The sequence below is a fragment of the Lipophrys pholis genome, assembly GCF_963383615.2.
Source record: "Lipophrys pholis genome assembly, chromosome: 9".
NCBI classification, from domain to species: domain Eukaryota; kingdom Metazoa; phylum Chordata; class Actinopteri; order Blenniiformes; family Blenniidae; genus Lipophrys; species Lipophrys pholis.
In genome coordinates this window covers 3160426-3186071 of record NC_137639.1, presented here as the reverse complement: position 1 = coordinate 3186071, position 25646 = coordinate 3160426, and the positions used below count along the sequence as shown (strand labels likewise).

Genomic DNA, 25646 nt, shown 5'->3' with positions numbered 1-25646 from the left:
CAGTCTTTTGTGATATTCCACATGTTGATATCACGAAAACAAACATTTTCAGTATATTGTGCAGCTCTATTTATCTTTACAAAAACTAGTTTATCTGTCATTTTTGAAATTCATAAACAATTTCGAACTGGAGAAATTTAAATGTTGAACAATATAACCTGTTTTGACCTTTTTTGTGATTTTTAGCAGTTTTACTTTTCTGTTACATCTGTTCAAGAGTTTCAACACGTCAAAGCTTCAGGTAAAGCAGCAGCTTATCAGTCAAAGTAAAGTAAAAATGTATCTTTGATTGAAACACGGAGAGTGTGCTGATCTCTTCTGGTTGTGTAAGCACCCCCTTCCATGTCATGTAGTCATTGTCGTCCAATGGTAGAGTTCTGGCCTGCCACGTGGGAGGCCAGGGTTCAATTCCTGGCCAATGCAATTGTTCTTTCAAGAAATCATGCAGACGTGTTTGGTTCATTATAGAGATGCTGTTTTGTTTATTATTTTTATTTTATTTTTGATCGCTATCAACCAGTCTGTGCTCAACCTTTTCAGTGGGTGCTTGAGCACCTGAACACCCACTGGATCGGTGGCGATGCAACATGCTATAGGTTTTTTATATGTAGCATAGATGTACAAATCAATATATGCAGTGTTATCTTAATTAATATGACAAAAGGGTTTTGTGGCTGCCAGTGTTTCTGGTTAGTGGGAAATGGATCCAAATGGCTCTTTGAGTGTTGAAGGTTGCTGACCCCTGGTGTGGGGGTAGGTGTAACTGTAGGAGCAAATGTGGGTGTAGGTCTTGCTAATAATAATAATAAAAATAATGATAATAATAATTAATAATAATGCATTTTTTTATAGGCAGCAAAGGTCACCTCACATAAGTTAGAAGCAGCATAAAAACCAATACAAAACATGGCAAGCTGTAGGTGCAGTTGCAGGTGTAGGTGTAGCTGTGATCTCTGATGTGATTTCCGTTGATTCCAGTCGGTTGAATTTGTCGATCTGTTGTGATCTGTGTAATGTGAAAAGACTGCTGGGCCCTCAAGTTCATTCTGCTGTTGATTCGAACTCTGACGCATGATTTCCTGCTCTTGAACGTCTTATATTTCTATAATTCCATGTGTGCCAACACATATCTACTGTATGTAGCTGTCCAATTCCAGCCCAAAATCTGAGGCCCGTGCAGACTGTCCACACTACAAGCCCCCCGACTCTGCATGCAACAGAACAGTAAACTGGATGCTGACTGGGACTGATGCTGTATGTATATTCCCCGTCCTTGGTCTTACTCTCTTTACACCCTATACACTCTTTCCTTTTTTTATTGCCTCTGTGCAACCAACCATTGAATGCTTAAAGTTTCCAGCTTTTCCCTCTTTCTGTCCCATATTAACATTACATTACACATGAATGGACTTATACTGACGTGTGATCTAATTCGTTTCGGATGGTCACAAACACTACATAATCTTAGAAACACTTTCAGGGAATTCAGTCACATCTTTTGTAAATTGTCAGGATACAATTACAACATTAGCATCAATCTTAATGAAATGATACAACAATAAGAATATACAGTACCAGAAAGCGTAGACCGAGAAACAATGCAACAATAAAGTAGCGTGTGATTACAGAGTCAAACTGAATTCAACAGGAAGATAAAACAACACAACACATACACGAATTGGCATTATTATTGAATGAGCCTTGTTTGTTCAGCGGACTGATCTAAACTAGTGCAGCCCTGATAGAAAAAGCTTGTTCCTCTTTACCTTCAGCTCTGGACTTTAGAACAACCAAAAAAAGAGCTGTTCTGAGAAACTCAGAGGTCAGCATATCTAACTAAACCTCAATGAGTTTCAGAATTGAGCAATGAAGTATTAGAATCAGTCCTTACAGCCACAGAGTCAGTGAGGAGAAGCTGAAACTGGTGTGTTGTGATGTTTTCTGTTAAAACCAGTAAGTTGAGCTGATTCTGTACTCAATGAAGGCAGGAGAGAGATTTTCTTTGTTTAGGTATTCCTGTCCTGTCAAAATGGAGTTACAATATTCCAGACTTGAGGAAATACATGTGTATTAGTTTTTCCAGGTTGGGGTGAGTGAGCATTTGACTTCACTAGGGCAGACAGAAAAGACTGTTATTAACAAGATGAATGACTCTGAAGGAACCTAACAGAAATATTTCAGACTTGGAGTTGTGGAGTTGGAAGAGGTTTGTTGCAATCCATCAGCTAATGTTTTCAGAGCTCCGCCTCCTGACCAATCAGATCTCTTGGAAAATGAACCGCCCATTCTTAAATGATGGTGATTGGTGCGCAGGTTTAACGCTGAGCTGCAGCAGAGAGGAGATGAGATCTTTTTGACATAATAAAAGAAATCCTGGTCTCTGTAGCTTTGAAGGATGTTCTTGTTCTTTACTTGTTCCAGGTCTGTTTATCTCCACGAGGGTTGATCTGAAATAATGAGGTTCATGATCACACCTGACAGAACTGCAGAAACATGAAGTTATGGAACGCAGAACTACTTGTGCCGTCGATGTGATGAATTAATATTCCAACAGGAAACACAAGAGAAACTCAGTCTCAAAACAACTGGATCATTCCTGACTTGTTAATGCTGACTTGGTATAATCTCACCAAGTCAGCATTAACAAGTCAGGAATGTTCTGGCTTTGGCTGCAGCAGCAGTTGCTTTAAACTGCTGGATGAGTTTTTAATCCTTCATATTCTCGGAGAATAACTGCTCCTTCAGTAATCTGTAAACTGTGTGTGATTGATCAGACGCTCTAAACTCCGCCCCGTTCATGTGAACACACACATGTAGGTCTGGGATGAACCAGTGAGTTGATAACCTGCTTTGTAGTAACGGTGATCAGGATCACGCACGTCTGGATAAGTCCACCCAGGAAACAGAGAGATCCTGGATATGTTGATCAGGGTTCGTAGTACAGGCCTCTGGTCTGATCTGAGTTTATCTGTGTTGACAGATTTTGGATTTATTTGGGATCTTTTGCTTTTTAGCCAGAAGTCAATTCCATTTTTGGTTTAGTTTGTTTGCCAGTTGCAGTGTTTGTATTGTGGGATCATCCATAGAAGATGGTTGGGGATTAGAACGGTCTTTGAGTAATTTCCTTCTCAGGTTCTCCATCTCACCTGAAACCACCTGACTCAAACATGCAGGTCCAAACAGCAGTGATGTTGATGAGCAATGGGAGTTTTTAGTTCGAATCATGTGGACCTCTTAATCCTTCCCGTCAGATTTCTTTCAGTCTGAAAGCTAACAGGATTAAGATTATTATTTAATCCTGTAGGTCAGAGATAATTCATTGGTCACCGTTACAGAAATGACATTACAAGACTTAATTTTAGTAGAAAAAGTACATCCTGAAAATCTTTACATTTAATACAACCTGAAAGGTAGATAAGGAATCTTTGTGTTTTGCATCATCCCAACATGGTCCTTCACAGGATTTATGCTTTGTTTATTGTTCATGGACTGCCTGTGGCTTTGGTGCTCATGCTATTTTGCTAGAATGTGTGCACTCTCACAGTTCTGGCTCCCCTGGTGGCCGTAAAGCTGGCCTACCCATACATTAAATTACATAAAAGATGCAGTAAATATTTCTTTATGTCAGTCAAAGCATAAACAAATATTGATAAAAAATGCCTGACATTGCAAAGTCAAAGGAGAAAACAACTAACAACTATTCATATTCTGTCCAATGAGGGTTTCACTGTTGTGGTGAGATCAGCAGACACAGATATTTTCACAATTCACCTGTGAAGTTGTTATCATTTGAAGGATTTCATTTTCAAATTTTACTTCGCCAGCCCAGGTGATATGAAATTTAGCTGTATGTGACTTCTTTGTAGTTTTCTGATGAGCTTTCCCTGTGATTTCTGGCTGTACTGAACTCTAAAAAGAACATCCCATTCATTTACACACATATCTCATATGTTGTCTATCAAACAAATGATCCAGACCTTTTAAAAGAACTCATTATTTAGGTCATTTAAAGTCCCGTTAACGTCTCACATTGACTGTCCATCACGTAACAAGTCTATTGGCTTGGTCTCAGCTTGTGGATTCTTTAAAAATGTCTTAACATTAGTCACTAAAAATACAAATGAATTTCAAGGCATGCTGCTGATCATGTCTCTGGAAATATGTCTTCAGGGGTCCCTTCTGTCTGTCTGCCTGATGCCCCTCCTGTCTCTTTGATGTCCCTCCTGTCTCTCTCTGATGCCCCCTCCTCTCTCTTTGACCCCCCCTCCTCTCCCTCTGATGCCCCCATCCTGTCTCTAATATCTCCCTCCTCTCTCTGATTCCCCCTCCTGTTTCACTGATGCCCCCATCCTGTCTCTAATATCTCCCTCCTCTCTCTGATTCCCCCTCCTGTTTCACTGATGCCCCCCTCCTGTCTCTCTGATGCCCCCCTCCTGTCTCTCTGATGCCCCCCTCCTATCTCCCTGATGCTCCTCCTCCTATCTCTGATGCCCCTCCTGTCACGCTCTAATGCCCCCCTCCTGTCTCTCTGATGCCCATCCTGTCTCTAAAATCTCCCTCCTCTCTCTGATTCCCTTCCTGTCTTTCTGCCCCCCTCCTGTCGCTCTGATTCCCCTCCTCTCTCTGTTAGGGCTTTTCCACCAAAAAGAACAAGGAGCTCGTTCCTGGCCTGTGCAAGAGCCCGTTCTTAATTGAGCACCGCCAAAGAACGATTGTTTTTCCGTTGTCAGTGGAGGAAAGTGAGAGCCGCTGCTCATTGCGTCACTCCAAAACTTGATACGTCACTGATTTCACCAATGTAGTGCTGACAGGGCACTTACAGGTACGAGGCCGGGTCTTTGGCGGTGGAAAGACAAAGAACTGGTGCTAAGTCTGGTCCCGGCTCCGAACTAGCACCTGGTTCTTTATTGTGGAAAAGCCCCCCCCCGATGCCCTCTTCCTCATTCTCTGATGCCCCTCTGTCTCTCTCTAATATACCCCTCCTCTCTCTTTGATGACCCCTCGCCTGTCCCTCTCTCTCTGCAGCCTCTGGAGCTGCTGTGGCATTCCCTGGACGAGTGGCTGGTCCTCATCTCCACAGAGCTGGACAGGACCAAGAAGAACCCGTCTTCTTCGTCCTCCAACAGCGAGATCGCTTCTCTGCTGCTGAAGCAGCGGGATGTGGAGCACTCTGGCACCGGACCCAAGCTGCCCTCCATGCTGGACCACCCCATGGGCATAGAGGTGGAGGTGTACCGCGACGGAGAGGACGTGATCTCCATGACAGCCAATCGTCTGAGCGCTGTGATCCAGGCCTTCTACATGTGCTGCTCCTGCCAGATGCCACAAGGGTTTGTCCTCAACCATTCTTATACTGTGTAACGTCATGTTTTTAACACAAACGGTGGCAAGTAAAACACTGGCGTGTTGCTGTGGTGACACAGTTAACGTCCTGTATCTGCTCTGCCAGAAAGAGTCCTTGGAGCAAGACAGTCCGTATACATTTCGACCATTCGATTTTCCTTTTGATCTCGGAAAGCTATCTGATTTTTGTTTTCTGATTTGATTTTGGTAGACAAAAAACGGGAGACGGCCCAGCTCCCATTTCTCATTTGGAAATTAAAAATTGCAAGACGGAAATCAGGTAGTTTCCTGCGTGTGCCATAAAGCGTTTGTAAAAGTTCACCATGCCCAGGAATTCCTGCAGAGACTTTATGGTTTTCGGGCGTGGAAAGACAGTGATCGCTTTCACCTTAGCTGGTAAGGGCACCACTCCCCGTGAGGATACATGGTGGCCCAGAAACTCCATTTCCGATAGTTCAAAACTGCACTTAGCTGGATTCACGATCAGTCCAGGCTCATTAAGTCTCTCAAAGAGCTGATGCAGGAGTAACAGGCGCTCCTCAGGTGAGGCGCTGGCCACCAAGATGTCATCCAGAACCAAAAGGGCAAACCCCTTAACACAGAGTCCATCAAGCGCTGGAACGTTTGTGCTGCACCTTTCAGACCAAATGGCATCCGCAGAAACTCAAAAAGTCCAAATGGCGTGATCACTGCAGTCTTGGCCACGTCCTCCGGATGGACCGGTACCTGGTGGTAGCCTCTCACCAAATCCACCCTGGAAAAAAATCACCATTCCTGCCAGGTGGGCTGAAAAGTCTTGGATGTGTGGAACAGGGTACAGATCATGTGCTGTGACATTATTGAGACGCCGGAATTCCCACACAAGGCCTCCAATGTCCATCGGATTTCAGGACCATATGCAAAGCTGAAGTCCACGGGCAGTCAGAGCGCTAGTGTTGTCACGATACCAACATTTTGGTATCGATACCGATACCACCATGTATTTTGATACTTTCGATACTTTTCCAAATAAAAAGAGAACACAGTTGTGACCTTGTAGATGGAGCAGCAGCCATTGTTTCCCTTCTGTCTCTCTCTCCCTCTCTCTCTCTCTTTTATTCCTCTCTTTCGCCAGACTCTTGATCTTTTCTCCTCCATTATTGATGCACTTGATTTCTTTTTACGGAGTTTCCACGGGTCGTTTGACTCAGTTACACATGCGCACTCTCACATGGACGCAAACGCCATGTCATTTACGCATGCGCATCCGGTATTCTTTTCAAAGTACAAGCTCGGTTGGGAGAAGATTGTTTTGAAAAGACGTTGTTTTGACTTTTATTGTGAAGTTGTGTCCACGAATGTTGTTGGTAAATAAGGTCGAGAATGAAGCGCTTATTCAGTTGCGGATCTCATGTCAGAGCGCAGAAGCGCGCGTACCCCGTCTCGGCTGTTTTTTCACACCTCTCGGAAACCGGAGTGCAAAAAAAAAAAAGAAAATAAAAGGAACCGGAGCGCTGTTTTCCTCACATTCGATTGTCCAAAACATCCCGTAACTCCCCACCCCCATACCCTCCCACCCCCCACGATCGCGTAAAGAGCTGTCAATATCTCACTGCACCCTCCTTCAACGATGGCTCTCCCACGTCTACAAAATCCTAAGTGAATGAAAGTCAGAAAGCGGAGCAGCCGGCTGACCCCTCCCCCACAGAGAGATTGACTACTCTCCTTGGTGAAAATTACAACACAGTGACGCTACGCGGCGACGTAAGAAAACCCCCCCAAAAAAGATACCGGTATCAGCAGGGCCCAGTATAGTATCGTTTTAAAGGTGTCAGAACCGCGATACCAATACCGGTAATACAGGTACCGGTATACTGAACAACCCTACAGAGCGCCGCACGATACCCAGTCTCTCCATAGTGGCAAACTCCTCCTTTGCAATTGCCAGCTTAGCTGCATCCAGTCGGCGAAGGGGCGCAAAAACCAGCGGCCCAGCCCTGGGGATATAATGTTCCTCTCCATGTCTGACGATGGAGGCCGAGAAGGTAGGGACTGTCAGTTCAGGAAACTAAGCCAGACGCCGCTGGTATACATCCCCCATAGCTAAGATATTGACACCCCCCCACGAGCCTGGTGCCAAAGGTGCGGATGGGAGTCCCGTTCGCGGCATCCAGAGGCGGCCCCTTTCCGCCGCTCGTTACGTCAGTGAAGGAGGTGATGATGCTCCGCTGCGCTCCGGTATCCACGAGGAAACGCCTCCCGGATACAGTGATTCAGCAGCTTCCTGGTGTTCCCGTCGCTCATACCTGCTATCGAGCGCCGGGTCTGCCGTTTCCATGCACAGAGAAGGAGCAGGGCGGCGTGCAGCGCTTGGCTCTGCTCCCAAAACGCCAGTGAAAAATACACAGCTGGCCGTCATTCTTGCGCCGATCCGTAACTGCCCCGATCGTAGCCTGCACTTCCTCCTCCGGCCAGTGTTCAGGCTGCACTTGCACGACAGCATGCAATCTGTACGGCTGTGACACCAGCAGGATCCTGTCTGCCTCCTCCGCCAACCCAACATAGTCCTTAGTCCGCATTAGCGGAGAGTTGGCCAGAGCCGTGCGCACCTGAGCAGGCAGTTGATGCAGGAACAGCTGGATGAACAGAAACACAGCATCACCGATCATCGCAGCGCCAACGTGTTCTCCATCAGCTCCGTGGGTTTACTGTCTCCCAAGCCGTTGAGAGACAGAAGGCGTTTCGCCCCTTGGACAGCTGGAACAGCCGGAGGAGTTGAGTTTTGCGCGTGGTGTATTTTCCATGCGCCGGCGGGTCCTGAAGCAGCCCCTGTACTCGGTAGGTAGTAGAAGAATCCAGCTCCGCGATGACATGGAAGTATTTCATGTTGTCTGCCATAACCCCTTGGAGATGGAACTGAGCCTTGATGTGTCGGAACCACAGCTCAGGATTGTGCTACCAAAACTCTTCAACGGACATGTTCAGATGTCAGGGTCACCAATGTGGAGGCAGAGAAGGATGAAACGGACGAAGGAGTTAAGTCGGCTTTTCGTTATTGCCTCCAGCAGCATAACAGTTCACCTGTCAAACATTTCTCTTGTGCGTCACTGCACTCCTCCACTGTCACCTCCTTAAACACATCCCCACATCAACACATCCCCACACGTCACCGACACACCCACTCCATTCTGTTTGCGAGAACCTCCCTCCAGGTGCACATCACAATATATACTGTATATATATATGGGAAATGTCTCTTACATATGATGAGAAATAGCTAATAATAACTTTAATATCTATATCTATATATCTATACAGCGTCTATCTGGGATGAAACCGATATAAACACAGCAGCAAGCACATTGTCTATGTCCATTAATACAGTATGATACAATTACTGGTGTGGGTCAATGTCGACACATTCATCTCTTAACACACCAAAAGTTACTGGAGCAAGTTTTCACAAGGCAAGAAATTACACTTGATAAACCAACACATGGAACAAGGATAGAAAGAGCAGCTTAAACTTTCATTGCTCCTTACATAACCGCAAAACTACTCCTACTCTCATTACTACTGATATAACTACTGCTTCTTATTAGTGCAGGCTGATCGTTTCTATATAGACATGAAGGCAAATCTTTACCTTATCAGAAGACAATCCTTGACTTTGTTGAGATACGAAAGACGCGTAAAAAGAAGCGATAAATGTTTGTTGAACTGCGTTGAGGAATAAACGTCCCACATTGCATTGTTTCCGGCAAATGACTTCCGCCTTGCGTCATTTCCAGCAAGTGGGTTCCGCTACCTCACTTCCTGCAAGTTCGATTCCACGCGTCTCTTCCGGCGCGTCACCTTCTGTGTGCGCAACTTTTTATTCTCTCTTTGTGGTCCGGTACCATATGTTCCAGGGACCGGTACTGATCTGCGGCCCAGTGCTTACAGACCGAATCATTTTCTCCGTGTATAAAAACCATCCTGATCCTGTGAATCCTTTTAAAAAAAATTGAATAAAAATTTTTTGGAAGCTTTTGTGTTCACCTCAAAGACGCCCATCCTGTCTGGATCTTGTCTTTAAATCCGCCTGTCGCCCAATTGGTGCCAGTTAACCTCATAAACTGTAAGATACAGCAACATGATATAATTTTTCATGGAATTACACAAGTAATCCACATGTAAACGTGTTTCCAGTACATGTCAGATGTCGAGGCACTGCTTTGTTTTTGTATGTTCGATTCCCTATCCTAACTTTAGCGGAGTTATGATTCTGCATGGGGCTTTGACCACTTATCCCTCATCTCCCTCTCGTTTGCAGCTACATTGATCCGTCTTTGTTTAAATCGTCCTCCCGGTCTGTGATTATGCGATAGCTGAAGACGTGTCTTAATGAAGAAGCAGTACAAACCTGTTCACGACTTGTCAGCTGAGATGAGCCATCAATGCTTCAGTTTGTATTTCTGCTGCTCTTTTCACCCTGTTTCCAGTCAGCTTTCAGGATACTTGATGTTTCCTCTCTTTTAATCCTCACTTCCTCTGATTTTGTCCACAGTATGACTTCTCCCAGATTCATTGAGTTTGTCTGCAAGCATGACGAGGTGCTCAAGTGTTTTGTAACCAGGTGAGTCAACGTGGCCCTCTGCCATACATCAGCCTCATGACACATTAGAGACTTAGTACCAATCGTGAAACTTATTCTCCTCTAATTTATGTCTGCTTTCTCGTTCTCTTTCCTGTCTCTTTGCCCACTCTCCAGGAATCCAAAGATCATCTTTCACCATTTCCACTTCCTGCTGGAGTGTCCAGAGCTCATGTCACGCTTCATGCACATCATTAAGGGCCAGGTAAGGCCATGATGGAGGCTTTCAGTCCATCTACATCTCAACTAATTGAATATTTTCATAATACATCTAAATTTACCTCATGGAGAAGCTGTATGATTATTGATGAATTACCTTGATTTATTAGACGTCATCAAAAAGCTTATCGGTGACCTTTGGCACAAAGTCACCTTCATACATATTAATACTGTATGTACAGCCCACTAGGGTCACTAAAGAACCTCACACACATATTTTGGGAAATCTGGAGAAAATGTAAAACAACCTTGGAAAAGCACAAATGTGTGCCAACTGCAAAACGGTTATATTTTTTCCTGTTTAAATCAATGCAAGATGGTTTGGTCTTTGTGAGCTACTGTGCTATACTGCTGGAAGTCTCCATCAGAAGATGGTAACCCTGTGGTCATGAAGGAAAGGATATCCTAAGGTAGACTGGAATTTCAACCTGCTCATTTGATACGTAGAAAAACAAATTCTCCTCCATACCGTCACACCAGCAGCAGCAGCAGCTGAACCACCGATACCAGGCAGGATGAATCCATGGTGTTTACACCAAATTCTGAATGAGGCAGCAGAATTGGAGACTCTGCAGACCTTCTCTCGTCCAGTTTTGGTAGTCCTCTGTGAACTGTAGCCTCAGTTTCCCATTCTTGGCTGACAGCAGGGACACACGGCGTGATCTTCATCAGCTTCAGCTCAAGTCCATGAGAGTTTGGGGATGAAAACAAACCAGTGAAAAAGAATCTTTACTTTATTGCTTAGGTTTCTCTTAATCACATCACCAGAACTACAGCTGCTGCTTGTCTTGGCCAGACTAATTCCTGGCTGATCTAAGACATCAAGGAATGGCTCTTTGATGATCTCGTGATCGGGGAAAACCTGGTCTCTTGTCCTCCTAAAAAAAGTTTCCTTTCTTACAAGCCAACATACTGAGAATTGCTCTGATCTCGCCATGGTGTGTCAGCCATAAATGTACGTTCATCAACCAAGGACCATTAAAACCATCATAAACCAGGCCTTAATTACCTGTTGATTAACGTCTGCTGAGTAGCTTCCCTCTCTGAAGTCCACCAAAGAAGAGCACATACTCATAGCAGAGAGTTTCTCTGTTTATCTAACTGCGTCCTCCACAATGAAGAGGTTTGTGTCAGAAATGTTAGCAGACGGATAACCAGCGATCATACCAACGTCAATTCCTTCCTCTTGGTCATTGTGAAGCAGAATTCACAGAGCCTTAGATTGTTCTCCCGCTAATGGAAAACGTGAGCTGAGTTTAGACCAGAGGTATCCAAACTAGAGCAGCTTGTGATCTGTGCTGAATAGATCCGCAGCAAATTCTAAAGTCTGGGCCTCATATGAAACTTTCTCTTGTCGAACAAAGATAAATAATCACAAATGTTGCTGCTGGTGACTGAAAAATGCAGAACAAAAGTAAAATTCACCTGCCCTTAGTATATTTTTTTTCTGTGGAAAAAATTGGGTTTTGCCTGTTGTGTGACTGGTACGTCTTACCATGATGGTGTTGACGATGATGGTGGTGGGGGGTGATGATGACGATGATGGTGGTACAGATACGATTGTAATCCTCCTAGTGAAGGCTACCATCTGCCTTCAAGTCAGATTTATACCAGTGCCAAAGGTGGAAGGATTCTTTCACATTCATGATTCCCCCCTACAGAGACAGCTGGAGGCTATGTAGCGCTCTTACTGTGCATGCGCATCTCCCCCCTCCCTTCATGTTGTAAATAGTTTCTTCTGCTCTTGCGCTTGTAAACAAACATGGCGGACCCATAGTGGTACGACTCGCGGCCCCTATTCTAGTTTTATCGTCCATATCAGTAGTTTAATAGTTGAGACTCACTCCTGATAGCATCCGATGTGTCCTCAGTCCATACGAATATCGGATTCTCTCGATTTTCTTGATGTTTATAACGTATTGTTCTCTGCACACACGTCTGTGTGGTTTCATTACAAAAACAAGCAACAGCGCCCTCTCGTGGCCCGGCAGACTAACTACATCGTTGTCCGTGTGTCCACTGCTGCAGTGTAAGCGCACTCCTTTTATTTAGTGGATTAGGTGTTGTCACGTGAAACGTTGTCGTATAAACGGGGCCTTAATTACAGACTTTCACCTGCTGAATTAACCTGCATCTCCTTCACTTCCCTGCCTCCACTCACAGAACAAAGGCAGATGTTATGCAAATAGAGCCAGGTTGTTCTCTGTTTCTGCGCCTTAAGCTGTGACTGAGATGAGCCACGGTGTGGAAGTTGAAAGCATAGTATTAATTAGTTTAGGGAAGTGCAGTACAGCGTGGGAAGAATTGTCCTGTTTTGTGTGCCTCAATCCCTCAGCCCTTCAAGGATCGCGCCGAGTGGTTCTACGAGCATCTGTTGGCCGGGCAGCCCGACTCTGACATGGTTCATCGTCCAGTCAACGAGAACGACATCCTGCTCATCCACAGAGGTGCGAACTCTCCCGACTGCTGCCGCCTCATATGTCAAGATCACACCTGCTCCTCTCACACTGCAGCTTAATGAGCTATTCCACTAACTCCACACATGTATTAAAACTGTCCTGCTCTGTATTCATGCCATGTTGGTCCGCAGCTCGTGTTACTTACCACATTTTACAGGCTATTACTTTTTACCAGGTGGCTGCTCATATGACTTACACTAAGAAGTGGCTTATAAACTTCTAAACAATTATTTTTCCCCTTCAACAATACTAATTGGTTTTGTATTATATATCGTTGGAAAGCCTGATAAGTCACTTTTACAACAAGGTATCACTTGTAAGGATTGTGCTTTCGTGGAATGAGCAAAAAGTCTAAACGTGTCCTGGTAATTTTTTCACTCTTCATTGTACACTGTCAGAGACCTCAGGAGTGTGTGGAAGATCTATACACAGCTTGGCACCTCTTCCTCATGCTGGTCACCTACCTAACCTGGTCACTCTGGCACATACAGCATTCCGAAGCTGATCCCACAAGTGTTCACATGTCACATGATCTGTGACCAATCTGCAGCGCTTTCTCCAAGCTGTCTCCATACTTTCATCCCGCCATCCAGCTTCCTCAGGCGGAACCATGATTCATCACTAAACATAACTTTGCCTCACATTCTGAGGTTCCTCTGTCGGTGTTGTTGACACCAGTGCAAATGGGCCTGACGGTGAAAGCCAGTCATTGCAGGCTTCCTGGCAGCCTTACAAGCATGGAGACTGGCCATGGACCTCACTGTCTGATCAGAGATCTGTCTGTGGTACCGGTGTGCAAATCTTGTTTGTAAATCACTGGAAGAAAGCCTACGGTTCCTCAGTGAACCAAGAGGGAGGAACCGGTCTTCTTGGGGTGTTGTCTTCCTGGGAACCGCCCACTTCTCAGTTTGTCTTTGACTTCACCCGTGTCAAGAAAATAGAAATAAAGTTTGGACATGGTACCAGGGCTGACACCAAATAATGCTGCCACTGCGTACCGGAGCAGTGGGTCAGGGTCTGTGGACCGGAGTCCACAGACCCTGAAGGAACAAACGTGGCTTGCTGATGCTTGGAATGCACACAAACTCAACAAGGTTGCATAACCCATGCACAGAAGTGCTGTCAATTAGGTCCTAATCAGGTGCCAGTCACACACCTTCCAGCACTTGAAGCCCAAAACATGACCAACAGAAAAATATTGCAGGGTATTTTAGCACTTTTTTTTGAGGCGCTACCCACGCATTTGTCAAGTTGCTCATTCTGCGAACGCACGATCATTGCAAGTTATACCGCCTTGTAAAGGTAACTAATCAGGCTCTCCAACGATATGTAATAATACACAAATTAGTATTATTAAAGGGGAGAAATAATTGCCTGAAATAATGTTTCCAAACTTTTTTTGAGGAGTGTATATCAAATATACAATACAGACCATCTATATGTCACTATATGACAACAGAAAGCTGCTTGTTACACCCCAGCTGAGGAGCTACTGGAGCTCCTTAAGTACCATTGTACTTTGTGGATTCAGTCAATCAGGTCGTCGGGACGACACAGCCCTATTTACATAGTTAATCGGCAGGGAGATGCACACGGGACACAGAAAACACACACGCAAATACGGCCGCAGGCATTACACTGCTACAGTACCACAGAAAAACGTCCATTACCTCCATCCTTATGTGTTTCTGAGAGTTTTATCAGCTGCAGTCCTCCTGTACTTCCCTCTTCTCTTCTTACTGATTGCAGCTCTTTGAATTTCTCACAGACTCGATATTCAGGAGCAGCTGTGAGATGGTTTCCAAGTCCTCCAACGAGAAGCTGAAACAGGGCATCGCAGTGCGTTTCCATGGTGAGGAGGGCATGGTGAGTGGAGACGAGCTGTCATCACACTTTCTGTGTGTGTGTGTGTGTGTGTGTGTGTGTGTGCGCGTGCGTGTGTGTGCGTGCGTCTGTCTGTCTGTCTGTCTGTCTGTCTGTCTGTCTGTCTGTCTGTCTGTCTGTCTGTCTGTCTGTCTGTCTGTCTGTCTGTCTGTCTGTCTGTCTGTCTGTCTGTGTTGCTGAGCTGCTGGTTGTGTGTTACAGGGTCAGGGTGTGGTTCGGGAGTGGTTTGACGTCCTGTCCAATGAGATCATCAACCCGGACTATGCACTGTTCACACAATCAGCTGATGGTACTGACCGTCAGAGTGAGCACAATAAGCATGACCTGCACAACCTCGTCACCTGTAGTGAGTGTGTGTGTGTGTGTGTGTGTGTGTGTGTGTGTGTGTGTGTGTGTGTGTGTGTGTGTCTAGGCACGACGTTCCAGCCAAACAGTAACTCCTCAGTGAATCCGGACCACCTGAACTACTTCCGGTTCGCGGGTCAGATTCTGGGCCTGGCTCTGTATCACCGGCAGCTGGTCAACATCTACTTCACCCGCTCCTTCTACAAACACATATTGGGTAAACAATCACACGGACACCTAAAAAAGGGGAGCCATTGAGTTAAGGGGCCTCAGACGGCCCACTTTAAAGACCCAAACACATTAAATCCTAACTTAATCTAGAAATGTGTCATTTTGAAAAAGCCTTAAATACCTTTTTGATTTAAATAAATAAATAAGAATTCCAATTTATTGCTGTTTTTATGAGAGATGCTGCTGTTATTGTGGTGAGAGACGTTTCCTCAGCTGATTCCACATGACTATTATTTGCAGACTTTATTAAAATGTAGTTTCTGTGTTGTAGCTGAGGTACCATTTACCCGTACAATCCAGGTTTTACATTTTAGGAGCAATCTGCCACGACTGGAAATCACTCGCAGGCCCAGAAATAGAACCGTATTGACCTCGACTCAAGCCCAGGTCTTCTATCCATGAAAAGTGATAATCACTGCACCGCAATGCCTTCAGAAAACTTCACTCCTCATTAAAGACTCCACGTTGAACCACATCACACAAGTGAAACGTGAACATGTTGATGCAGTTTTCAACAATGTGCATTAATTTTCTGCCATTCATTTCTTAATTTAAAAACTTCCATATCTCAGAAAGTAAAGAGAAACTAAGATTGGGAAAGTCTCACAAGTGGTCTGTGTGCAAACATCCTTTTTTAGGATATAGTGAAACTCCTCTGAAAACAACAGACATTGTTGTCTTCGCAGATCCACTCTTGTGTTTTCTCTTACACCGGAACAAATGCCCCTCTCAAAATAAGATAATTTAAGATGCATTGTCTTAAAACAAGTCCCTCTGTCTTGCTGAAATATTACTTGTTAGGTAAATTTATCTTAAATCAGGTGGGATGAGACATTTTGACTAACAACAAGACAAATACACTTGGTAAGATTTTGAGTTTTTGCCGCGTCGTGTTGAGTTAAATCACTTTTTCTGCTCTTCAGGGATTCCAGTGAACTACCAGGACGTGTCGTCCATCGATCCAGAGTACGCCAAGAACCTGCAGTGGATCCTGGACAACGACATCAGTGATCTGGGTCTGGAGCTCACCTTCTCTGTGGAGACCGACGTGTTCGGGGCCATGGAGGAAGTGCCTCTGAAACCTGGAGGGACCAGCATCCTGGTGACTCAGGACAACAAGGTCAGACCCCTGGCAGTGAAGAGGAACACTGCAGTACACATTTATCCACTCCGTCTAGCTGGTTATATCAGGTGTCACATCAAAATACACGAGCTCATATGTCCAGCAATACCAAGCACACGTACAGCACAACAACACCGTTTAACATCAGCGTGTCAAAGTTACTGTCAATTTATAGATAATTCATCAAATCTAAAAGGGACTGTAAGTAAACGTTTCCTCTCTTTTATGTTTTAGACTCATTTTAATACACCGTGTTTAGCTTCCATTAACTGCATCTTTAGAACTGCAGCAGGAATACATCGTCTCTTTTTGTTCTACTTCTTGTAGTTTTCAACTGAATATGACTCTTCGGTCTGAGTTTTTAAAAAAAATTGTTTTTAAGCACTTTCAACACTATGTTGATGAGGGCAGGTTCCTAATGAAGAGGTGAAAAACACCTCGAGTTAGTTTTGGTTTTCCAAGCAGGTAAAAGACTTCTGTCCGTCTGAAACCAAGTTAAAGGTTTTTTGTCGGAGCCTCAATACTTGTTTTGAGAGCATGAGCAGTTTGAGTCAGAGATTGAACATGTAGTCATATGAAGATGTGTCTGTTCAACCAGGAGATGGAGCATCAAGCTGGGGCTTTTTACTTCTATTTGGAAATCTATATTTGTGTTCGAGGTATTTTACATCAATTGTAGGCATGACATCATGGAGGAGAGTGACATGGGGGGAGTGACATCATGGAGGAGCATGACATCATAGGGGGAGTGACATCATGGGGGGGGGGGTGACATCATGGAGGAGAGTGACATCATGGGGGGAGTGACATCATGGGGGGGAGTGACATCATGGGGGGAGTGACATCATGGAGGAGCGTGACATCATGGAGGAGAGTAACATCATAGGGGGAGTGACATCATGGAGGAGAGTGACATCATGGGGGGGAGTGACATCATGGAAGAGAGTGACATCATGTAGGAGAGTACATCATGGGGGAGAGTGACATCATGGAGGAGCATGGCATCATGGAGGAGAGTGACATCATGGGGGGAGTGACATCATGGAGGAGCATGACATCATAGGGGGAGTGACATCATGGAGGAGAGTGACATCATGCAGGAGAGTGACATCATGGGGGGGCTTGACATCATGGGGGGAGTGACATCATGGAGGAGAGTGACATCATGGGGGGGCGTGACATGGAGGAGAGTGACATCATGGGGGGAGTGACATCATGGGGGGGAGTGACATCATGGGGGGAGTGACATCATGGAGGAGCATGACATCATGGAGGAGAGTGACATCATGGAGGAGCATGACATCATAGGGGGAGTGACATCATGGAGGAGAGTGACATCATGGGGGGAGTGACATCATGGAGGGGAGGGACATCATGGGGGAGCATGACATCATGGAGGACAGTGAAATGGGAGGAGTGACATCATGGAGGAGCATGACATCATAGGGGGAGTGACATCATGGAGGAGAGTGACATCATGGAGTGGAGTGACATCATGGGGGGGAGTGACATCATGGAGGAGCATGACATCATGGGGGGGAGTGACATCATGGGGGGAGTGACATCATGGAGGAGCGTGACATCATGGAGGAGAGTGACATCATAGGGGGAGTGACATCATGGAGGAGAGTGACATCATGGGGGGGAGTGACATCATGGAAGAGAGTGACATCATGTAGGAGAGTACATCATGGGGGAGAGTGACATCATGGAGGAGCATGACATCATGGAGGAGAGTGACATCATGGGGGGAGTGACATCATGGAGGAGCATGACATCATAGGGGGAGTGACATCATGGAGGAGAGTGACATCATGGAGGAGAGTGACATCATGGGGGGAGTGACATCATGGAGGAGAGTGACATCATGGAGGGGAGTGACATCATGGGGGGAGTGACATCATAGGGCGAGTGACATCATGGGGGGAGTGACATCACGGGGGGGCGTGACATCATGGGGGGAGTGACATCATGGGGGGGTGACATCATGAGGGGGAGTGACATCATGAGGGGGGAGTGACATCATGGAGGAGCATGACATCATAGGGGGAGTGACATCATGGAGGAGAGTGACATCATGGGGGAGTGACATCATGGGGGGGCGTGACATCATGGAGGAGATTGACATCATGGGTGGGAGTGACATGGAGAAGAGTGACATCATCGGGGGAGTGACATGGAGGAGAGTGACATCATGGAGGGGAGTGACATCATGGGGGGGAGAGACATCATGGGGGAGAGTGACATCATGGAGGGGAGTGACATCATGGAGGGGAGTGACATCATGGGGGAGCATGACATCATGGAGGACAGTGAAATGGGGGGAGTGACATCATGGAGGAGCATGACATCATAGGGGGAGTGACATCATGGAGGAGAGTGACATCATGGGGGAGTGACATCATGGAGGAGAGTGACATCATGGGGGGAGTGACATCATGGGTGGTAGTGACACGGAGGAGAGTGACATCATCGGGGGAGTGACATCATGGAGGAGAGTGACATCATGGAGGGGAGTGACATCATGGAGGAGAGTGACATCATGGGGGGAGTGACATCATGGAGGAGAGTGACATCATGGAAGGGAGTGACATCATGGAGGGGAGTGACATCATGGAGGAGCATGACATCATGGGGCAGCACCAGAGCTCACTTCCGGACCCCAAAACAGCCTCATGATTGTGACGCCACCGTGTGTCAGAGTGTCGGAGAGGAAGGAGACATTTAGTTGGAGACACAGCCGACCGATAAAGTTCAGTTTTATAGTTTATTAAATGTATAAATTAAATATTTGAACAGGGACGGTGAAAAGGCTCAGTGGACTTTGTGTTTTATCCTCAGTCACTCGAGAGGTGGAGGTGGAGGGTGGAGGAGGTCGTCTGCAGCCCCAGTTATGAGGCAAGCACATGACTGTACCACGAGAGGCTTTTATCAGGATTTACAGCCATAATGTAGACATTTACTAAACTGTATTACATATCACGTTTGTATGATGATAAAATAAGCAATATAAAATCTATAATTTCTTTATTCTACATGGAACCCTTTGGTAAATCATCTCAATTGCAGTTCGTTTTTTGCCTGAGACTTTCCCAGAGACTCACTTTAGTTGTACCGTGTACCTACAGTTTAGTATATTTGTACCTTAAAGCTGTAAATCCTAATAAAAGCAGCTGGAACAGAGGAGACGTCCCCATCGACAGCCAGTCAGTCTGCTCTCCCGTGGATAAGAATCTGTTTTTGCACACCGGCGCAGCCACACTGCAGCTTTACTCACGGCTGTCACTGCACTATTTATGTGTTCACTCTGAAATTAGACTGATTGTTACACACTTTGTCACAATTGATAATCAATCAGTTCTATCCACCGCTCTGGATCATTTGAAGATGGAAGTTTGACATATGAACATTGTGCTGCTGATTCAGCAGTAACGTTCCACTAAAGAAACATCTACACCACCGCAGCTCAGCTGTTTATGATTACGTGGATCTGTAAGTCTGATATTTAAAGATGTTTAACGTATAAGATAAATCTGGCTTCACCTCTCCACCTCGCCATCAGCGCTGCAGGTCCCCGTCTCCAAAATGTGCTGCACAAGGTTCAAAGTTTTAATAACCGGTACACATATTCTCCCGCAAAGTTTATTTTTTTAGATCACAAAGTTTGCGTGTGAAGTGGCGTACGCATCTTTCAGGACCTGTTTTGTGCTTCAGCAACCTTTACAGACGAGGCCCCTGGTCATTTGGTTTAGAGAATTGGCTTTTGTGTTTTAGCAATTGGGAAAAACTGTAACAGTCACACTGTAAATCTCACCCTGTTGTTTGAAAAAAGCCCAAGACCTCGGAATGTCCTGCAAGGACTTAAAGGCCCCTCCATACATTCTGCATTGTGTGTCCACAGACTGCTGGTGCACACACAATTGCATCCATACTACACTCTGGGTTCACTTCTGTGTGCATCCCATAACGTAATGTAACGATCCTGAAAGTATCTCCACTTCTTGCCGTGGCGGTGTCGATGAAAATTGTTCAGGTTGGCAGACGTAGGATCTCCTCCCACAGGCACTCAGGAGGTTCTGGAGCGCACAGTCCAACGCAGAGGGGTCGGAGCGGACTCCAGTGCCCAGGGCCAAGTTAAGATTAGAGATTAGATCAAACTTTCTTCGTGCCACAACGGGGAAATTCACTTTTTACAGCAGCAGAGAATTAAAAAGCAAAAAAAATACAATATTTATAAAACGTGAGAATTTTGTGGTTGTAGTTCTATTTGTGTAACACACCTGCATGTGTTTGTGTTTGTCATCGCTCAGGCGGAGTACGTCCAGCTGGTGACGGAGCTGAGGATGACTCGAGCCATCCAGCCTCAGATAAACGCCTTCCTGCAGGGCTTCCACACCTTCATCCCGCCCTCGCTCATACAACTCTTTGATGAATACGAGCTGGTCAGTCACAATACTTCTCCTCCTCTTTGTCATCGCCGTTGTCCTCTTCCTCCTTCTCCTCCTCTTCTTCCTTTTTCTCTTCATCCTCCTCCTCATACACCCCTGGTGAGTACTTCCTGTCAGCAGCGGCCATATCCAGGTTGCAGCTGTCATGCTGGTAACCATCATCATCATCATCATCATCATCACCACCATCACACAACTCCAACAACATCTTCACTCCTCTCAGCTCTTTGAAATTCTTCAGTCCGGATTCCGCTCACACCACAGCAGCGAAACTGCCTTCCTTAGGGTAATCAATGATCTCCTCTTTGCCACTGACACTGGTTCCATTTCCCTCCTCCTCCTCCTCCTCCTCCTCCTCCTCCTCCTCCTCCTCCTCCTCCTCCTTGACCTGTCCGCTGCGTTCGACACCACTGATCACACCATCCTCCTCCACCGTCACTTGGCATCTCCAACACAGCACTCTGGTTCACCTCCTACCTCCCCCACCGTCACCATTTTGTCTCCGTCAACAACTCCCTCCCCTCTGGTGGTCACCCTCCTCATTGACGGCCACAAAGTCACCCCCTCCCCCTCCGTCCACAACCTGGGCATCATAATGGACTCCTCCCTCTCATTTCAAACATCTTACATACTACAAAATACATATTACTTCTTTCACCTCTGGAATATCGCCCGCCTCCGTCCCCACCCTCTCCCAGACCACAGGTGAAAGGTGCCCGCCCCCTCACTGACACCCGGTCCAGAGAACACATCACCCCCATCCTCCAACAGCTCCACCCGCTCCCTGTGCAATATCACATCCAAAACAAGCTCCTCCTCCTCACCTAGAAGTCCCTCCATAACGTTGCCCCCTTCCACCTCACCGACTTCCCGCAACAACACCGTTCCACCCGCCATCTCCACTCTGCCGACACAAACCTCCTCCACCCACCTCCCGCACTAAGCACCAAACCTTGGGGGAGGTCTAGAGGTCTGGAGCCCTGGAGGCCAGGATCCTGTTGTTTTTGTAATGTTTCTTCTTATTCTCATTATTATTATATAACTTGCTCAAAAACTCACCAAATTTGGCACGCTCATAAAGACAGGCAAAAGAATTAAGGAAATGTAAAAATTAACCCCCAGAGTGCTAAATGTCTCTCTAGTGCCACCTAGAAAAATCAGAACGGCCAGTGGGAATGTCGTAGAGAGCCTAAACTCAATTGTTCGTCTCATCGAGACCTAAAAATCACGCGCCGGTACCCCAGACCTAAATTCAATTTTCAATTTTATTTGTAAAGCGCTAAATCACATCAACAGACATCTCAAAGCGCTCTTACAATGATAGAGAACAACAGAACCCAACTAAACTCTTCCAGAGCAGTAGATGTAACAAGCAACAGTGGAAACCAGGAAAAACTCCCTCGCAGGAAGAAAAGTTCAGAAAAACTCCCTCTTCAGGAAGAAAGCGTGGGGCGGACCCTAGACTCTGGAAGGGCGGCCATCCGCCTTGACCGGTTGGGGGGAGAAGTACATGGGATAGGACAGGGAGAGAGGGGAATCCCACAGGAAGTCGGAGGTTGCCTTTCAAAGTACGATTTTCACCCAAAAAAAGCCCTCAACCGCTAAAGGAGAATACATTTGACCCCCTAAACATGCACATGGCAACAAAATGTGTTCAACTGAGCTGATATTTGGGAGATGGGCTGAAGGGGGGGCTCGGGTTACGGATCAACAGCTAATTAGTCCTGATAAGCGAGTTAGCTTAGCAGATTAGCATGTAAGATAATACCAGATTCCAGGTCAGGGACACCTGGGGAGGAACATGTGTGATCTTCAGGTGCATCACATTAAAAGGGGCCAGAGGCCGGGATTGGGCCGACCCCGACATGCCAGGGGGCGAGGTCCCGACCAAACCTGCGTGCAGCTTTAATTATTATTAACTGTGTGTGTGTGTGTGTGTGTGTGTGTGTGTGTGTGTGTGTGTGTGTGTGTGTGTGTGTGTGTGTGTGTGTGTGTGTGTGTGTGTGTGTGTGTGTGTGTGTGTGTGTGTGTGTGTGTGTGTGTGTGTGTGTGTGTGTGTGTGTGTGTGTGTGTGTGTGTGTGTGTGTGTGTGTGTGTGTGTGTGTGTGTGTGTAGGAGCTTCTACTGTCAGGGATGCCAGAGATCGATGTTCAGGATTGGTGCAGGAACACGGAGTACACCAGTGGCTACGACCCTCAGGAGCTTGTCATCCAGGTGGGCTTTTATTCTGATTCACCGACGTCCATCTGGAGGAATTTTTCCTCATCATTTAGAAATGAGTAGGAGTGTTTAAAACAAAACAAAGTTATAGGGGCTCCAGTGTGTCATGAAGATGAATAGTGTATGTGTGTGACTGGCTCTGATAATCATGCAGCCAGTGTGAAAGCAGGTGAAACATCATGCTGACCTCTGCTGGTACAGCCACTTGTGCCCAACACGCCTGCCACTGTATCTGACATTCCAGTGGGTTCAAAAACTCACTTTAACAAGAAGAAACCTGCTGCAGAAGCAAAACTTAGGAGTGTAGAAGATCTGGAAACAGTGAAAAGATCCAGAAAGAGAAGCTATAAGATGATCAGTGTCGTTCAGGTGAAAGAGGAAAACATTATATTTGTTTACTGTTTACTGTGTGCTGTAAATTTAATGTGTGTGTGTGTGTGTGTGTGTGTGCGTGTGTGTGTGTGTGCGTGCGTGCGTGCGTGTGTGTGTCAGTGGTTCTGGGTGGTGGTGAAGAGCCTGACTCAGGAGGAGCGAGTCCTGCTGCTCCAGTTTGTCACTGGAAGGTGAGTCTGCAGGTTTCTGCTTCAGATCGTCTTCTCAACGTTTTCTTCTCCACTAAACTCTCTGCACTTCTACGATAGTAAAACCAGTGAATCCATATTAATGTGCTTTAAGGTGTCCTCCAATCTCAAGTTAAAACTGTCCTCCTCCTGTCACATTATTCTACATTCACTCGCTCAAGAGCTGAAAAACACAAAGAGGATGAAGTACCTGATGCTGCATGTTAGCAGGCTCCACACTGCTGAAAAGTGACCCGCCAAAATAAAGTTGAAATAGTTAATACATCTCAAGTTAAGGTAATCTCTCTCTCTCTCTCTCTCTCTCTCTCTCTCTCTCTCTCTCTCTCTCTCTCTCTCTCTCTCTCTCTCTCATTTATATATATATATATATATATATATATATATATATATATATATATATATATATATTATCTTATAGTTTAAAAGCTAAGACTTACCTACGTAAGATGAGGTATATGTGTTGTGTTTACAGCTTTTGTAATTGATGAATTGATCTATGATTCTTACATTTAGCACCGTTTGTCAGTGAAAATAATAAGGTTGTGAGAAACAGAGGTTTAGAACTTTTAGGAATTCCACTAAAATATGTTCAAAATCAAAGATATTTCCTACACTTTAAGGCATAAAATTGTATTATATAATCATATACATATTTGTGTCAAACTGACCAAACTCGCACCTTATTAGCTATAAAAGCCTCTCAATGGGCTCCAGACATTATTTAGTACTATTGAGTCTACATTTAAACGACAGTTTGTGGATGTTTAAACACATTTTCTCATCCTTTTCCTATACGTGCTTCTCTAAATAGGAAGAGAAGATGTTCTGTTAATGTAAAGGAGTCCAACCCTGAGATGTTTTTGTTATTATGATGAATAATACAAGAATAACATAATCTCAATAATTAGCACAATCTTTCTGATAACCAAAGATTGGTGTCAACCATCAACAGCCATTTCCATGTAGTGTGTAGGAGGTGATAGAAAACCACACAGCATCCAGCATTTACACCACACACACTCGTGTTGTTGATGCTAATGTGGATTCATAACTAGAATTAAGGGAATTTATTTTTTGGTATGTTTGAGTTGCACTGGTGGAAACTGATTTTTATCACGACCACTCAAACGTCTGGACACACTTTCTAATTCAATGTTTTTTCTTGACTATTTACATTGTAGATTTTCACTGAAGGCAGCAAAACTAAGAATGAACGCATGGAATTAAAAGTGTGAAACAACTCGAAACATGTTTTATGGATTAGATTCTTGAAAATAGCCACCCTTTACTTTGATTGTTGCTTTGTTCACTATTGGCACTCTCTCAATGAGCTTCATGAGGTTGCCCTCTGAAATGGTTTCCCAGCAGTCATGAAGGAGTTCCAGGGATGCTGAGCACTTGTTCGCCCTTTTGCCTTCACTCTGTGGCTCATCTAATCTGAAGCCCTCTGGATTGGGTTTAGGTCAGGTGACGAGGTCATCTGGCAGCTCTCTGTCTCTCTCCTTTTTGATCAAATGACCGTCACACAGCCTGGGGTGTGTTTGGAGTCATTGTCCTTGCTGGAACCCAGCCTGAGGCCTCACAATCTGCTGCTTCCTCACAATCCTTTTTTCCTAAACTTTAACCGAAGCTCAAATGTGTGTCTTTCTCCTGGAAATATGATCCTCCCTTCCAGTGATTACCTCTATTTTTCTCAAGGTGTGTCCAATTCTCTGCCAAGATCATCTTGGGAACCGTCCCACAATCGGATGACCCTGGGATCAGTTTCCAGGCCCCTAGTTGATCTTTAGGACAGAGCAAGGGAAACATTCTCCCTCCAGTTGGTATGAAAAACACCAAATCTGTCCCTGCTTACTGCCTACTAGTCCTTATTTTTATCCTTCCCTTTAAGGTTCCTTCCCTGACTCCCTTGGGTGCCAGACCCACTTTTTACCGTCCCTGACTGTTATTGTGTCCCTGACTGTGTCTCAGGCAGGAGTACGAGCAGAGTGTCTTAACATCCCTGTTCAACATTTTCCTTCTGGGTGAGGGACACATTTTTAAATCTCGTCTGATGCAAAACAAAATCAGACGTCCTTAATCGTTGTGCCTCATGAGGTCCAGCCAGAGAGATCATTTCTCCTCAGGGCCTCCCCCTAGTTAGACATGCCTGGTAGACCTCCAAAGGGAGGCGACCAG

At 45.5% G+C, this 25646-nt stretch overlaps 1 protein-coding gene across 2 annotated transcripts in view; it reads left to right on the top strand.

The window, feature by feature from the left end:
* hace1 (HECT domain and ankyrin repeat containing E3 ubiquitin protein ligase 1) overlaps positions 1-25646 on the top strand; it is a 54475-nt gene that overhangs the window by 21103 nt on the left and 7726 nt on the right. Inside the window, exons 12-23 of one of the 2 annotated variants that reach the window (XM_080471507.1) lie at positions 1144-1254; positions 5026-5330; positions 9872-9940; positions 10076-10163; positions 12513-12624; positions 14405-14502; positions 14722-14809; positions 14933-15082; positions 16020-16216; positions 20530-20661; positions 22783-22881; positions 23380-23450. In XM_080471507.1, the coding sequence (XP_080327633.1) occupies positions 1144-1254; positions 5026-5330; positions 9872-9940; positions 10076-10163; positions 12513-12624; positions 14405-14502; positions 14722-14809; positions 14933-15082; positions 16020-16216; positions 20530-20661; positions 22783-22881; positions 23380-23450 (1520 nt within the window). The remainder of the gene's footprint in view (positions 1-1143; positions 1255-5025; positions 5331-9871; positions 9941-10075; positions 10164-12512; positions 12625-14404; positions 14503-14721; positions 14810-14932; positions 15083-16019; positions 16217-20529; positions 20662-22782; positions 22882-23379; positions 23451-25646) is intronic. The other variant, XM_080471508.1, reaches the window with a different exon arrangement.